General features: G+C 42.8%; 1 protein-coding gene across 1 annotated transcript; it reads right to left on the bottom strand.

The window, feature by feature from the left end:
• Positions 1-1,095: 1,095 nt before the first annotated feature.
• Positions 1,096-13,447, bottom strand: LOC139578278 (gastrula zinc finger protein XlCGF57.1-like). The gene is made up of 2 exons (XM_071405676.1): positions 13,141-13,447; positions 1,096-3,478 (listed from the first exon to the last, which is right to left on the bottom strand). Exons 1-2 carry the CDS (start codon positions 13,316-13,318, stop codon positions 2,217-2,219), a joined length of 1,440 nt encoding a protein of 479 aa, XP_071261777.1. The 5' UTR covers positions 13,319-13,447; the 3' UTR covers positions 1,096-2,216.
• Positions 13,448-15,202: the final 1,755 nt, after the last annotated feature.

The raw sequence follows: 15,202 nt of genomic DNA, 5'->3' as shown, positions 1-15,202 counted from the left end.
ATCAAAACTATGAAATAACACATATGGAATCATGTAGTAACCCCCCCACAAAATTGTATTTGAGATTCTACAAAGTAGCCACCCTTTGCCTTGATGACAGCTTTGCACACTCTTGGCATTCTCTCAACCAGATTCATGAGGTAGTCACCTGGAATGCATTTTAATTAACAGGTGTACCTTGTTAAAAGTTAATTTGTGGAATTTCCTTCCTTCGTAATGCATTTGAGCCAATCAGGAGTGTTGTGACAAGGTAGGGGTGGTATATAGAAGATAGCCTTATTTGGTAAAAGACCAAGTCCATATTATGGCAAGAACAGCTCAAATAAGCAAAGACAAACATCAATCCGGAACATTTCAAGAACTTTGAAAGTTTCTTTAAGTGCAGTCACAAATACCATCAAGCTCTATGATGAAACTGGCTCTCATGAGGACTGCCACAGGAAAGGAAGACCCAGAGTTACCTCTGCTGCAGAGGATAAGTTCATTAGAGTTACCAGCCTCTCAAACTCCCCAAATACAGGTGTGCCAAGCTTGTAGCGTCATACACAAGAAGACTTGAGGCTGTAATCGCTGCCAAAGGTGCTTCAAAGTACTGAGTAAAGGGTCTGAATACTAATGTAAATGTGCTATTACATTTTTGATTTTTATAAATGTGCAAAAAATATATATATACATATATAGTTTTGTCTTTTGTGTGTAGAAAAAAGATTTAATCCATTTTAGAATAAGGCTGTAAGGTAAAAAAAAGTCAAGAGGTCGGAATACTTTTCGAATGCACTGTAGTAAATATACAGCTTTATGATAAGTGGGAGACTTGAAAAAGCCTGACAACAAAGCACATCCTCCTTCCTTGAGATTATAATTGATGGGTATGTAATTAGATACGAGAAAGGTTGTACTGCTATCGTCAATCCAACCCTCTCAGATCAGGGAGGAAGAGAGCTGCATTTAAAAAAAAAACTGCAGCAAAGTATTATGCAGTGCACATGAGAAGACAAACAATGAAATACTTCTTGGACCTTTAAAGTGCTTTAAAATGCATACCAATTTTATAGGTTGCTGATTAGATAATAAAATCAAACCTTTATTTAGATGTTTCCCATGTTTAAAAATGCACTTTAATCTCAAACGTTTTGTTTAAATGGAGCTTTCTAGCAACACAAGATCAACTGATAATTGAACACTGTCAGAAGAGGGAGAAGAGAGCAGGTAAAGACACTTTAATGAACATGGTTATCAACATTTATTCTGTTGTGGAAAAAAACATATAATCTCTGGATGAAGAAAAACATGTTTCACAAGGCCAATGTATATGAATGGGTCCACTTGAGTTTTTCACCAGTTTTCTTAATGCTGGTGAAATTTCCCCCTCAGTGGATATTGGCAACAGGCTCATAAAACTAGTAACAATAAAATGGCATGTGTACAGGATTCTTTCAGCTCCCGTGGACACTGAAGGACACAAAACCAAAGTAACTGATGGTGAAAAGTACTTTAACATCAAAGCATAGAGTATACAAAACATTAGGAACACCTGAATATTTAGTTGCAGACCCCTTCTTTAACCCGTCTCCTCCCCTTCATCTACACTGAAGTGGATTTAACAAGTTACATCAATAAGGCATCATAGCGTTCACCTTGGTTTTACTTGGTCAGTCTATTTAATGGAAAGAGCAGGTGTTCCTAATGTTTTGTACACTCAGTGTACATAATGTAGAAGATTTAAAAAACAAAAATGTTTTAAGTACAAAGGGAGGACAGTTTCCCAAATGTCTTGTCATCCTATAACTAACAACTGCTCTCTGTTAGTGATGGAGTTCTTACGTTCAAGCAGTAATTCCATCATATCTTATTCACCCATGAGTAGTGTTCTGAGGGGCATCTCCTCTCACAAGTGGAAGTTACAATGTGATTCTCAATCTTCTTTCCCCAAACAGCACACCATTAAGTTCTCCCTCTCATGACTGTTCTATCAATTTTAAATGAAAGACAGTGTTTTCTCACTGTGTCTGATTTAACATACTGGATTGGGGAAATCATTTTCTAAGTTGAGGGTATCTATTCTCGCTATGAGTCCTTAAGAGCACTTTCAGATTGGTGCCAGTGCAGAATCCTTTACCAGTCACTATGGATACTGTTTCTCTCCAGTATGAATCCTCATGTTTCATCTCAGAAGGTCACTAGTGCTGAATCCTTTGCCAAAAATGGCAATGATATTATTTATTCCCTGTGTGGGTCCTCATGTGTAATTTTACATGTCCACTCCGATTAAATGTTTTTCCACAATCAGGACAGCAAAAAGGCTTCTCCCCTGTGTGAATCATAATGTGTCTTTTCAGAGCGCTGCCAGTGCTGAATCCTTGGTCACAATCATGACAGCGATAAGGTTTCTCTCTTGTGTGGGTCCTCATGTGTGTTTTTAGATTTCCCTTCTGGTTGAATCCTTGGCCACAATGACAACAGCTATAAGGCTTCTCCCCTGTGTGAATCCTCATGTGTATTTTTAGATCTCCATTCTGACTGAAACATGTGCCACAAATAGGGCATGAAAAAGGTTTCTCCCCTGTGTGAATTCTCATGTGTATTTTTAGACTTCCATTCTGTTTGAATCCTTTGCCACAATGACAACAACGAAATGGAGTCTCCCCTGTGTGGCTTCTCATGTGCACTATCAGCTTACTGTTCTTGCTGAATCCTTTACTACAAACATCACAACAAAAACTTGCTGTAATGTGAGTTCGGAAGTGATCTTCCATACTTTCTGTGGACTGAAAACATTTTCCACAAACACCACAAATACCTTTATCTTTATGAATTTGCACGTGTTTAATTAATGAACCCATTTGATGAAAAGACTTGCCACACAACTTACAACAACAGGGAGTAGAATTACTTTGACTGGGTGATTTCAGGAGGGACAACTGTGTAAATGTCCAACCCTTACTATTGATATGGGACATTTGTCCTTTTATCATCTTTGTTCTCTTTGATTTGACTGACTTAAAACCTGACGGAGGTCCTCCAGTCTCCATACCACTGACACTTTGACTGTTTTCACTCTGAACTGCAGAACAGTCTGGATTTACACCAAAGAAAGGCTGAGAGACACTGGTTGGTTCTGATTCCCTATAGTCCTCTCCACCAGGTTCTGTTTTGATATTTTCAGTTGTAGTACTGGGTAGTGTGTCTCTCTCTCCATTTCCCTCCTTTTGGGCTTGATAGAGATGTGAGGACTGAGTTGGGTCTTCATCACGGTCACTTTTCACACAGACAGGATGGAATATGAATTTTATGGTCTCTGCCTCAAGCCCTTGAATCTGCTCTTCCTCCTGACTGGTCCAGAGTTCCTCCTGCTCTTCTTTAATCTGTGTGGGCTCTGGGTCCTCCTGTCCCACACTGGGGCTCCACTCCTGCTCACACTGCTGCTGCTCAGGGGGAACCTCCTCTTCAGAGACAGAGAGATTGAGCTCCTGGACATCTGGAAGAAAGGAAGAAATAGAAAAGTCAATGACATTGCTGAACTACCTCCTGTCTGGTACGCCTGCAATAATTAACTTCTGCTAGTAAAATAAAGAAATGGTATTTCTATATGAATTCAAATCACCTTTTTGACTGCACCCCTTTTGATTTTAACAAAACATTCCATACATTTTTGCCCATGAATGCCAAAACAAAGTTAACCCATTTTGCATACCCCACCCTATCATGGGACAACCATATCTTTCTTCATCACTGAAAAATATAAGCTGAAAGTTTACAAACAGGGTTGCAAAACGATTCTTAATTTCTTTAGAAAACGTTCAAATAACAATTAGGGAATATAAGTCAATGATCTAAAAACGTGGGAGATTGGGTAATAGCTACGATGAAGAACAATCTTACTTCCTCTGGAGGTACACTACATACAGTACATTCGGAAAGTATTCAGACCTTGACTTTTTTTTTAATGTTACAGCTTTATTCTAAAATATTTTTTTTTTTTTTAAATACATCTACCTACACACAACACCCCATAATGACAAAGCAAACATTTTTTGGGGAAATAGCTGCACATTTATTAAATATAAAAACAGAAATATCACACTTACATAACTATTCAGACCCTTTACTCAGTACTTGGTTAAAAACACCTTTGGCAGCGATTACAGCCTCAGGTCTTCTTGGGTATGATGCTACAAGCTTGGCACACCTGTATTTGGGGAGTTTCTCCCATTCTTCTCTGCAGATCCTCAAGGTCTGTCCGGTTGGATGGGGAGTGTCGCTGCACAGCTATTTTCAGGTCTCTCCAGAGATGTTCAATGACATTCAGAGACTTGTCCCAAAGCCACTCCTGCGTTGTCTTCGCTGTGTGCTTAGGGTTGTTGTCCTGTTGGAAGGTGAATCTTCGCCCCAGTCTGAGGTCCTGAGCAGGTTTATCATCACGGAACTCTGTACTTTTCTCCGTTCATCTTTCCCTCAATCCTGACTAATCTCCCAGTCCCTGCCGCTGAAAAACATCCCCACAGCTTGATTCAGCCACCACCATGCTTCACCGTAGGGATGGTGCCAGGTTTCCTCCAGGCGTGATGCTTGACATTCAGGCCAAAGAGTTCAATGTTGGTTTCATCAGACCAGAGAATCTTGTTTCTCATGGTCTGAGTGTATTTAGCTGCCTTTTGGCAAACTCCAAGAGGGCAGTCATGTATCTTTTATTGGGGAGTGGCTTCCATCTGGCCACTACCATAAAGGCCTGATTGGTGGAGTGCTGCAAATATTGTTGTCCTTCTGGAAGGTTCTCCCATCTCCATGGAGGAACTCTGGAGCTCTGTCAGAGTACCCATCGGGTTCTTGGTTACCTCCCTGGCCAAGGCCGTTCTCCGCCGATTGCGCAGTTTGGCCGGGCGGCCAGCTCGAGGAAGAGTCTTGGTGGTTCCAAACTTCTTCCATTTAAGAATGATGGAGGCCACTGTGTTCTTGGGGACCTTCAATGCTGCAGAATTTTTTTGGGACCCTTCCCACGATCTGTGCCTCGACACAATCCTGTCTCGAAGCTCTTCGTACAATTCCTTTGACCTCATGGCTTAGTTTTAGCTCTGACATGCACTGTCAACTGTGGGACCTTATATAGACAGGTGTGTGTCTTCCCAAACCATGTCCAATCAATGTAATTTACCACATGTGGATGCCAATAAAGTTGTAGAATCATCAAGGATGATCAATGGAAACAGGATGCACCTGAGCTCAATTTCCAGTCTCATAGCAAAGGGTCTGAATACTTATGTAAATAAGGTATTTCAGTTTATTTTTAATACATTTTCAAAAAAACTTTACTTTATCATTATGGGGTATTGTGTGTAGATTGGTGGGGGGAAACATGTATTTATTCAATTTTAGAATGAGGCTAATGTAACAAAATGTGGAAAAAGTGGTCTGAATACTGTCCGAATGCACTGTACATCCAGAAAGTAGAAACCATGTAAATTAATGCAAAAAAACCTGCATCTCCTCTTCGCCTGTGCGTTTTGTAGTGGTAATCGAGCGAGCATTGTAGTAGTTTTCCTTTGTTCGTAGCTAGTCCATTAATAGCAACGCAGTGCAGTAATACCCACAAGGATGGGGCTACGACTCATTTGTGGCGCAAAAATGACAAGCTAGCTTTGATGTATGTACAAGATGGCGCCGACAGAGGGCCGCCTCGCTTCTAGTCCTTAGGAAACTTTGCAGTATTTAGTTTTTTTAATGTATTATTTCTTACATTGTTAGCCCAGAAAACTTTACGTGTTATTGGATATCAGAGCGACGTCAACTTACCAGCACTACGACGAGGAATACAACTTTGTCCAAACCACCCAGGACATCTGAACTGATTCCAGAGGCTGACCCAAGACAACGTCGCCACAGAAGAGGTAGACGGAGCGGCCTTCTGGTCAGACTTCGGAGGCGCACACACCACTCACCGCTTCAGAGTATATTACTCGCTAATGTCCAGTCTCTAGATAACAAGGTAGACGAAGTTAGGGTAAGGGTTGCTTTCCAGAGAGACATCAGGGATTGTAACATACTCTGTTTCATGGAAACATGGCTCTCTCGGGATATGCTGTCGGAGTCGGTACAGCCACCGGGAATCTTTGTGCATCGCGCCGACAAATAAACATCTCTCTGGGAAAAATAAGGGCGGGGGTGTATGATGCCGAGCAGTTGTCATACCAGGCGGTGATGCAACCGGTCAGGATGCTGTCAATGGTGCAGCTGTAGAACTTTGAGGATCTGGGGACCCATGCCAAATATTTCCAGTCTTCTGAGGGGGAAAAGGTTTTCTTGTGCCCTCTTCACAACTGTCTTGGTGTGTTTGGACCATGATAGTTCGTTGGTGATGTGGACACCAAGGAACTTGAAACTCTCGAACTGTTCCACTACAGGCCTGTTGATGTTAATGGCCTGCATTTTCCTGTAGTCCACGATCAGCTCCTTTGTCTTGCTCACATTGAGGGAGAGGTTGTTGTCCTCTGACGTCCTCCCAAAAGGCCGTCTCATCGTTGTCGGTGATCAGGCCTACCACTGTTGTGTCGTCAGCAAACTTAATGATAGTGTTGGAGTCGTGTTTGGCAATGCAGTCGTGGGTGAACTGGGAGTAAAGGAGGGGACTATGTACACACCCCTGAGGGGCCCCAGTGTTGAGGATCAGCGTGGCAGACGTGTTGTTGCCTACACTTACAACCTGGGGGAGGCCCGTCAGGAAGTCCAGGATACAGTTGCAGAGGGAGGTGTTTAGTCCAGGCTCCTTAGCTTAGTGATGAGCTTCGTGGGCACTATGGTGTTGAACGCTGAGCTGTAGTCAATGAACAGCATTCTCACATAGGTGTTCCTTTTGTCCAGGTGGGAAAGGGCAGTGTGGAGTGTGATCTGTGGCTGTTGGGGTGGTTTGTGAATTAGAGTGGGTCTAGGGCACATATGTCAGAGTCAAGGCCCGCGGGCCACATCCGGCCCGCGAGAAGGTTTTTTACGGCCCCTGGGATGATCTTGATTTATTATTAGAACCGGCCCGCAGACCGCAGCAAGCCGGCAGCCCGCAGATCTTTTACACGCACCAATACTACATTTCCCACAATGCAACGGTGACGCACCGAGCAGTAGGCTGCTTCATTTCAATATTTATTGGCACAGCAGTCGTCAGCATCACAGTAAAATTAACTTTCAGATACCCATCAAAAATGGCAAAACGGAAGGTGGACACTGAGAACCGGGGGTTTCAAACAAGGTGGGAGTCGGAGTATATGTTCACGGAGGTAGCTGGAAAACCTGTGTGTCTTCTGTGTGGAGAAAGTGTGGCGGTACTGAAAGAGTATAATCTGAGACGACATTATGAAACGAAACACGCGGACAAAAACAAGAATATGGACATGGAACAAAGGCTACAAAAGGCAGAGGAATTAAAACGAGGCCTCAAATCTCGACAGGCTCTGTTCAAAAAAGCCAAATCACAAGGCCAGGCTGCTGTCAAGGCCAGTTTTATTTTGGCAGAAGAGATCGCTAAATCAGCCCGGCCATTTACGGAGGGGGATTTCATCAAAAACTGCATGATTAAAGTTTGTGACGAAGTTTGCCCAGAAAAAAGGCAACTCTTTTTAAATGTGAGTCTGAGCAGAAACACCATTGCCGAGAGAGTAGACCAGTTGTCCATCAATCTAAAAGAGCAGCTTGTGAAAAAGGGAAAAGATTTCATTGCATATTCCTTGGCTGTGGATGAGAGCACCGACATTTCTGACATTGCCCAGTTGTCAATTTTCATCCGCGGAGTGGACTCCAGCCTAAGCGTGACAGAGGAGTTTTTGGCTTTACGTCCTATGCATGGCACAACTACGGGGCATGATTTGTATGAAGAGGTGTCAAGATGTGTAAATGAGATGGAGCTGCCTTGGGAAAAACTCGTGGGTTTGACAACCGACGGAGCACCTGCGATGTGTGGACACAGGAGCGGACTGGTGGCGAAGATACGGGAAAAGATGCAAGAGGAAAACGCGACAGGTGAGCTGACAGCTTATCATTGTATCATACACCAGGAAGCGTTGTGCGGTAAAGCCTTGAAAATGGAGCATGTAATGAGCATCATCACGCGCACAGTTAACTTTATCAGAGCCAAAGGTTTGAATCACCGCCAGTTCAAGGCATTTCTGACGGAGTTAGAAACGGAGCATGGTGATTTGCCTTATCACACAGAGGTGCGATGGCTAAGCCAGGGAAAGGTGCTTCAAAGATGTTTCGAGCTTCGTGAGGAGATTTGTCTGTTCTTGGACAGCAAAGGGAAAGACACAACACAACTCCGAGACGAAATGTTTCTGTGTGAAATGGCTTTTCTGTGTGACATTACGAGTCATCTGAATGCAATGAACTTGCAGCTGCAGGGTCGGGATCATGTCATCTCTGATATGTACAGTACAGTGAAGGCATTTAAAACCAAACTGACTCTGTGGGAGACGCAGATGCGGAAAGAAAATTTGAGCCACTTTCCCAGCTGCCAGACCATGAAAGAGAAGCTCTCTACCAGTGCGTTCCCGAGCGCACAGTTGGCTGATAAAATAGGTATGCTTGCCGCTGACTTTCGACGCCGATTTGCTGACTTTGAAGCACAAAAAAGCAGGTTGGAACTGCTCGGTAACCCATTTGCTGTTGACGTGGAAAGCTCACCACCAAACCTCCAAATGGAGTTGATTGACCTCCAATGCAATGATGCACTGAGGGCAAAATATGCGGCAGTGGGTGCTGCGGAGTTCGCCCGTTTCCTCCCCGACACAATGCCCCAGCTGCGCATCCAGGCTGCTCAAACGTTGTCTATGTTTGGCAGCACATACCTGTGTGAACAACTGTTTTCTTTGATGAACCTGAACAAAACATCACACAGAAGTCGACTTACTGCTGAACACCTCCACTCAATTCTGAGGATTTCCTCAGCTCAGAGCCTTACCCCGAACATTGATGAACTTGTGGAAAAGATGGGACACCACCAAGTATCACCCTCAACCTCAAACAAGTGAACATTACTGTGCAATCACATATTTAGAGTTTTTACTCAGTTCAAGTTTAAAAGTTAAAGTTTAATATTTGTTTTCACTGCATGTTACTTCTCCTTAAACAAAGTGTTGTTTTTGATTAATAGATTTTTGCACTTTATTTTATTGTATTTCAATCCAATTATATTTTAAAAATATTTCAGTTGAGTGGATGATAGAAAATTGCTATTATTGTTTTTTTCTTTGAAGTAAATTTAGCCCACTTTTGCTAAAATAGAAAATATAGGCTACTGATGGTGCCTTGAATACCGGTTTCTTTCATTTAATGTTCATGTTATGGGGATTTTTATATAAAGGAAATTTGTCTTTTGTGTCTGTTGAAAATTAAAGATTACTGACAGAGCCATAAGAAAATATTGCTTTATTTATCTGATCATATTGGAATATATTTGTTAGGTTTTCAGTAGGTTCAATTAGGTTCACTAGACTATATGCGTCATTTAAAATTTTTTCAATGAACATTCGAACAGTCCGGCCCTCGGCTTGTAGCTAAATTTTTTATTTGGCCCTCCGTCCATTTGACTTTGACACCCCTGGTCTAGGGTATCTGGGAGGATGCTGTTGTGAGCCATGACCAGCTTTTCAAAGCACTTCATGGCTACCAACGTGAGTGCTATGGGGTGGTAATCATTTAGGCAGGTTACCTTCCCTTCCTTGGGCACAGGGACCAAGGCAGGATTTGGAATGAGACTGACTGAAACCAGGTGCTGTGCCATGCATGAATGTGAAGCATGCAAACTCTGTATCCTACCAACCTACCGGTACATCGCTGTGTCAGCAGTAATGGAGATAAACCGGGTAATTTAAGGTGGATTAACCTCACTGTATGAAACGGCCTCTCCTTGGCTCTTCTTTGACTTTGGTAGCTAACTCTGCCGTCAAATCTAAGTCTCCGCTCTCGCTAATTTATTTCTGCTGGCTTTTATGTTGTGTTCTGTGGGTTCCTGCGTGTGCTAGACTAGTTGTTCTCTGGCTTACTACTCAACCATGTTGACTGTGATGGTTGGTTAGCTAGGTTATTTAGCTGGCTAGGCTAAATTTAGCTGGCTGACATACCTCCATATACAGGTAACATTGGTTCGATGGCATTATGTTTTTCCAAAACTTTGGATTACTTTAATGTAGCTGTAAGGCTGGTAGGGCTAACTTCAGCAGGCTAGTTGGCTAGCAACACTACAAGCTGATGTGACAAATCCATAAAGTATTTGCTTTTAAGTTGGCAGAAAGTCTTACTGAAGCCAGTATTCATAAGCGCAAACGATTTTGTTTAATTGTAAGTTATACATTTGAGTTTACATTATAGGGAGTATTAGGTCACACGCCGCAAATGATTTTTCCGGCATGACCCTGGCATTCTTCTGAATTCTGATCAGTTTTATGTGAGGTGTAACTTTCCATTGGTAGTTTTGATGCGTATTCTAATGCAAATCCATGTTACATGTGGTTATGTTTATGTAATCTAACCTCCTCCCAGCTGCCCACTGCACCGAGGAAACACTGTCACCACCGCTAAATCTACAATAATCGGGAATTTCAATAAGCATTTGTCTACGGCTGGCCATGCTTTCCACCTGGCTACCCCGGTCAACAGCTCTGCACCCCCCACAGCAACTTGCCCAAGCCTCCCCCATTTCTCCTTCACCCAAATCCAGACAGCTGATGTTCTGAAAGAGCTACAAAATCTGGACCCCTACAAATCAGCTGGGCGAGACAATCTGGAACCTCTCATTCTAAAATGATCTGCCTCAATTGTTGCAACCACCATTACTAGCCTGTTCAACCTCTCGTATCGTCTGAGATCCCCAAAGATTGGAAAGCTGCCACGGTCATCCCCCTCTTCAAAGGGGGAGACACTCTAGACCCAAACTGTTACAGACCTATATCTATCCTACCCTGCCTTTCTAAAGTCTTCGAAAGCCAAGTTAACAAAACAGATCACCGACCATTTCGAATCCCACCATACCTTCTCCGCTATGCAATCTGGTTTCCGAGCGGGTCATGGGTGCACCTCAGCCATGCTCAAGGTCCTAAACGATATAACCGCCATCGATAAAAGACAATACTGTGCAGCAGTCTTCATCGACCTGGCCAAGGCTTTCGACTCTGTCAATCACTTCATTGTTATTGGCAGACTCAACAGCCTTGGTTTCTCAAATGACTGCCTCGCCTGGTTCACCAACTACTTCTCAGATAGAGTTCAGTATGTCAAATCGGAGCGCCGGTTGTCTGGACCTCTGGCAGTCTCTATGGGGGTGCCACAGGGTTCAATTCTCGGGCTGACTCTTTTCTCTGCATACATCAATGATGTCGCTCTTGCTGCCGGTGATTCTCTGATCCACCTCTACGCAGACGACACCATTTTGTATACTTCTGGCCCTTCTTTGAACACTGTGTTAACAAACCTCCAGACGAGCTTCAATGCCATACAGCAATCCTTCCGTGGCCTCCAACTGCTCTTAAATGCAAGTAAAACTAAATGCATGCTCTTCAACCGATCGCTGCCTGCGCCTGCCCGCCTAGCATCACTACTCTGGACGGTTGTGACTTAGGTATTTGTAGTTGTCCACATATTCTAAGTGTATGGTTAGACTGTAAACTCTCCTTCCAGACTCACCTTAGGCAGCTCCAATCCAAAATTAAATCTAGAAACGGCTTCCTATTTGGCAACAAAGCCTCCTTCACTCATGCTGCCAAACATACCCTGGTAAATATCCTACCGATCCTTGACTTCGGCGATGTCATTTACAAAATAGTCTCCAACATTTTACTCTGACTACATCCAATTTGCTATCACAGTGCCATCTGTTTTGTCACCAAAGTGCCATATACTACCCACCACTGTGACCTGTATGCGCTCGTTGGCTGGCCCTCGCTTCATATTCGTCGCCAAACCCACTGGCTCCAGGTCATCTATAGGTCTTTGCTAGGTAAAGCCCTGTCTTATCTCAGCTCACTGGTCACCATAGCAGCACCCACCCGTAGCACGCGCTCCAGCAGGTATATTTCACTAGTCATCCCCAAAGCCAACTCCTCCTTTGGCCACGTTTCCTTCCAGTTCTCTGCTGCCAATGACTGGAACGAATTGCAAAAAAAAATCAATAATAAAAATCACTGAAGCTGGAGTCATACCTCCTTCACTAACTTTAAGCATCAGCTGTCAGAGCAGCCTACTGTTCATTGCACCTGTACACAGCTCCTTTGCACCCCAGTATTTCTACTTCCACATTCATCTTCTGCACATTTATCACTCCAGTGTTTAATTGCTACATTGTATTTATTTTGCCACTATGGCCTATTTATTGCCTTACCTCCCTAACCGTACTACATATGCACACACTGTACATATATTTTTCTATTGTGTTATTGACTGTATGTTCGTTTATCCCATGTGTAACTCTGTGTTGTTTGTCGCACTGCTTTATCTTGGCCAGGTCGCAGTTGTAAATGAGAACTTGTTCTCAACTGGCCTACCTGGTTAAATAAAAAAAATGCCAAATTGATTAGTCACAGGAATACGGACTAATAAAGCCAATGCAACTGCCTGTTTTACTAAAGGTAGGCCTACTACATGGATGGGCATTCATCAAATTCCATCTCTGTTTGGTTCAGATTTGGTGCGGCAATTATTTATTTTCAACGTTCATTCAAAACCGAAAATGAACCCGATTTCAACTTCCGGAAAATTGATTTTCAACGTCCAGAAAATGTATTTTCACATTTCATCAAGAAATTTAAATTAACTTCCCTTCAAAGTCTCTAGACAACACTTACCTATTGTAATTTGCGGGGTTGAAATTATTTTTCTCGCCTAAGGCGGCAGAACGGCCAGGCCCGCTCCTGTCAATACAATCTTTGCCTTTACCTTCATTCGGAAGGTTGATCATTCTGATCCAATACTCACATTCTGACCATTTTACCATGGACAAACATGTAGCTAACTTACAGTTTCGTTCAAATTAAAAAAGGTGCGGTCAAAAAAGTCCCCTTTTTGATTGACTAATCCTAAACTTAGTCTACAAAATATCTACCTTTGCTCCAATGTCCTATAAAATGAAGGTTGAGTTAGTTAGACAAACGTAATGGGTTGGCCTACCTGCTATGTGTAGGTTTATCTCAGGTTGAAGAACAATGTCAATGTCGAGCAGACTCTGTAGACGGATCACTTCCTCCTCATACCCTGCAATAGTTTTTTCAACGACCCCGAATATCTCCTCAGCAGCAGCTGTTAATCTCTCGTTGAGGAAAACCCTCAATAACTTTATTTTAGACATTTTGTAGAAAATGCAAGTTTAGTAGCTAGTTTGCCAGACAGATAGCGCGTTGTTTTCATCACGTCCGGCATCAGCGACAAAAGCATCCGGTTGCAAAAGGTCGTCACTAGTTACTATAGCCACAAATTCATCATTATGGCTAAACCCCGCCCATTTCTACAATTTCTCTTCTTAAAGTACCTCCCCTCGACCTAATTCCCCTTCAAAGAGAGGAAATGTATGGCGGACCAAATCTACTGTAATTAAAAATAAATAAATAAATGCACACATAAATATATACATCCATAAATGGATGAATGAATGCATACATAGATAAATAATTCATTTAATAATTCATCTACTTCTTCATTTTATTCATTTATATTATTTCTTAATTTATTGATTTCTATATTTCTTTCTCCAATATGAAAATGAGGGTGTGTCAAGTAAATGTATGTGGGTGGTATCTAACACACCATTGGTTGATCAATGCCAAAGCGCGCTGCTCGATAGCATTTGCCAAGGGATGTTAGGCTATATAAGTTATCCTGAGTGAGCTTTTGTGCCGAATACATTACGCTATTACAGCGGTCAAGCTTATGGGCATGTGACAGCATTGTGTAGGAGGGAGGTTCCTGAAAAAGTAGAGAAAGATGGGTCAAAGGGGAGGGATCCTGAGAGGAGTGGTGTGAGTAGTAGATACTATATGTTTTAATTTCAGTCTCCATTTCCTCTAACTGAAGTTGATTGTAAGGATTGTTTTATAGTGTAAATTGAACAGCTATACAGAAAGACTCATGTGAAGGCCTAATTACAAAGGAGGAACTTCTAGATGCAATTTTTGTATTTGTATTTCTGATGGATCCTCATTAGCTGCTGCATTGACACCAGCTACTCTTACTGGGGTCCAGCAAAATTAAGGCGGTTTATACAATTTTAAAAACATTACAATACATTCACAGATTTCATAACACACTGTGTGCCCTTAGGCCCCTATTCCACCACTACCACATACAGTGGCAATAAAAAGTATGTGAACCCTTTGGAATTACCTGGATTTCTGCATAAATTGGTCATCAAATTTGATATGATCTTCATCTAAGTCACAACAATAGACAAACACAGTCTGCTTAAACTAATAACACACATACAATTACATGTTAATGTCTTTATTGAACACACCGTGTAAAAATTCACAGTGTAGGGTGGAAAAAGTATGTGAACCCTTGGATTTAATAACTGGTTGACCCTCCTTTGGCAGCAATAACCTCAACCAAACGTTTTATGTTGTTGCGGATCAAGAATATTGCTGAACTGAAACAGTTTTATAAAGAGGAATGGTCCAAAATTCCTCCTGACCATGGTGCAGGTCTGATCCGCAACTACAGAAAACATTTGGTTTTCGTAGCAGTCGGACGTGTGTTTGTTTTGTTCCATGAAAATAGTCGGTATATATCAACCCAGAGCATATCGGACTGATTTTCTCCACCACATCACCGGATTCCTGCCGCAAGCTCTGGGCCATTACACTGGATCATCGCAGCTAGCTAGCTGCAACCGAGTGGCTACCGCTGGCTAACGCCTCTGTCCCGAAGCAAGCATCAGTTAGCCTTGAGCTAGCCTCGAGCTAGGCCCATCTCCCGACTAGCCGAAGAGGTATACCCGCTAATTTGTGGGCTACAATACCTCTTTTGCCAATTGGCAATTGGCCTGGACCCTTTATTGCCGACACGGAGCCCCGCCGATCCATCACGACTGGTCTGCCGACGTAATCGTCCGATGTGGTTTCAACAGGCTTTTCCGTTGCGATGTCACCGAAGACCCATCTGCTAGCCCCGGCCTGCTAGTTTTCTGAACGCCGTGCCTCCCGATCGCCTAGCATAGTAGCGACTACCGAATGGCTCC

The sequence above is a fragment of the Salvelinus alpinus genome, chromosome 6 (assembly GCF_045679555.1).
Source record: "Salvelinus alpinus chromosome 6, SLU_Salpinus.1, whole genome shotgun sequence".
Taxonomy (NCBI): Eukaryota; Metazoa; Chordata; class Actinopteri; order Salmoniformes; family Salmonidae; genus Salvelinus; species Salvelinus alpinus.
This window is presented reverse-complemented; position numbering and strand designations above follow the sequence as displayed.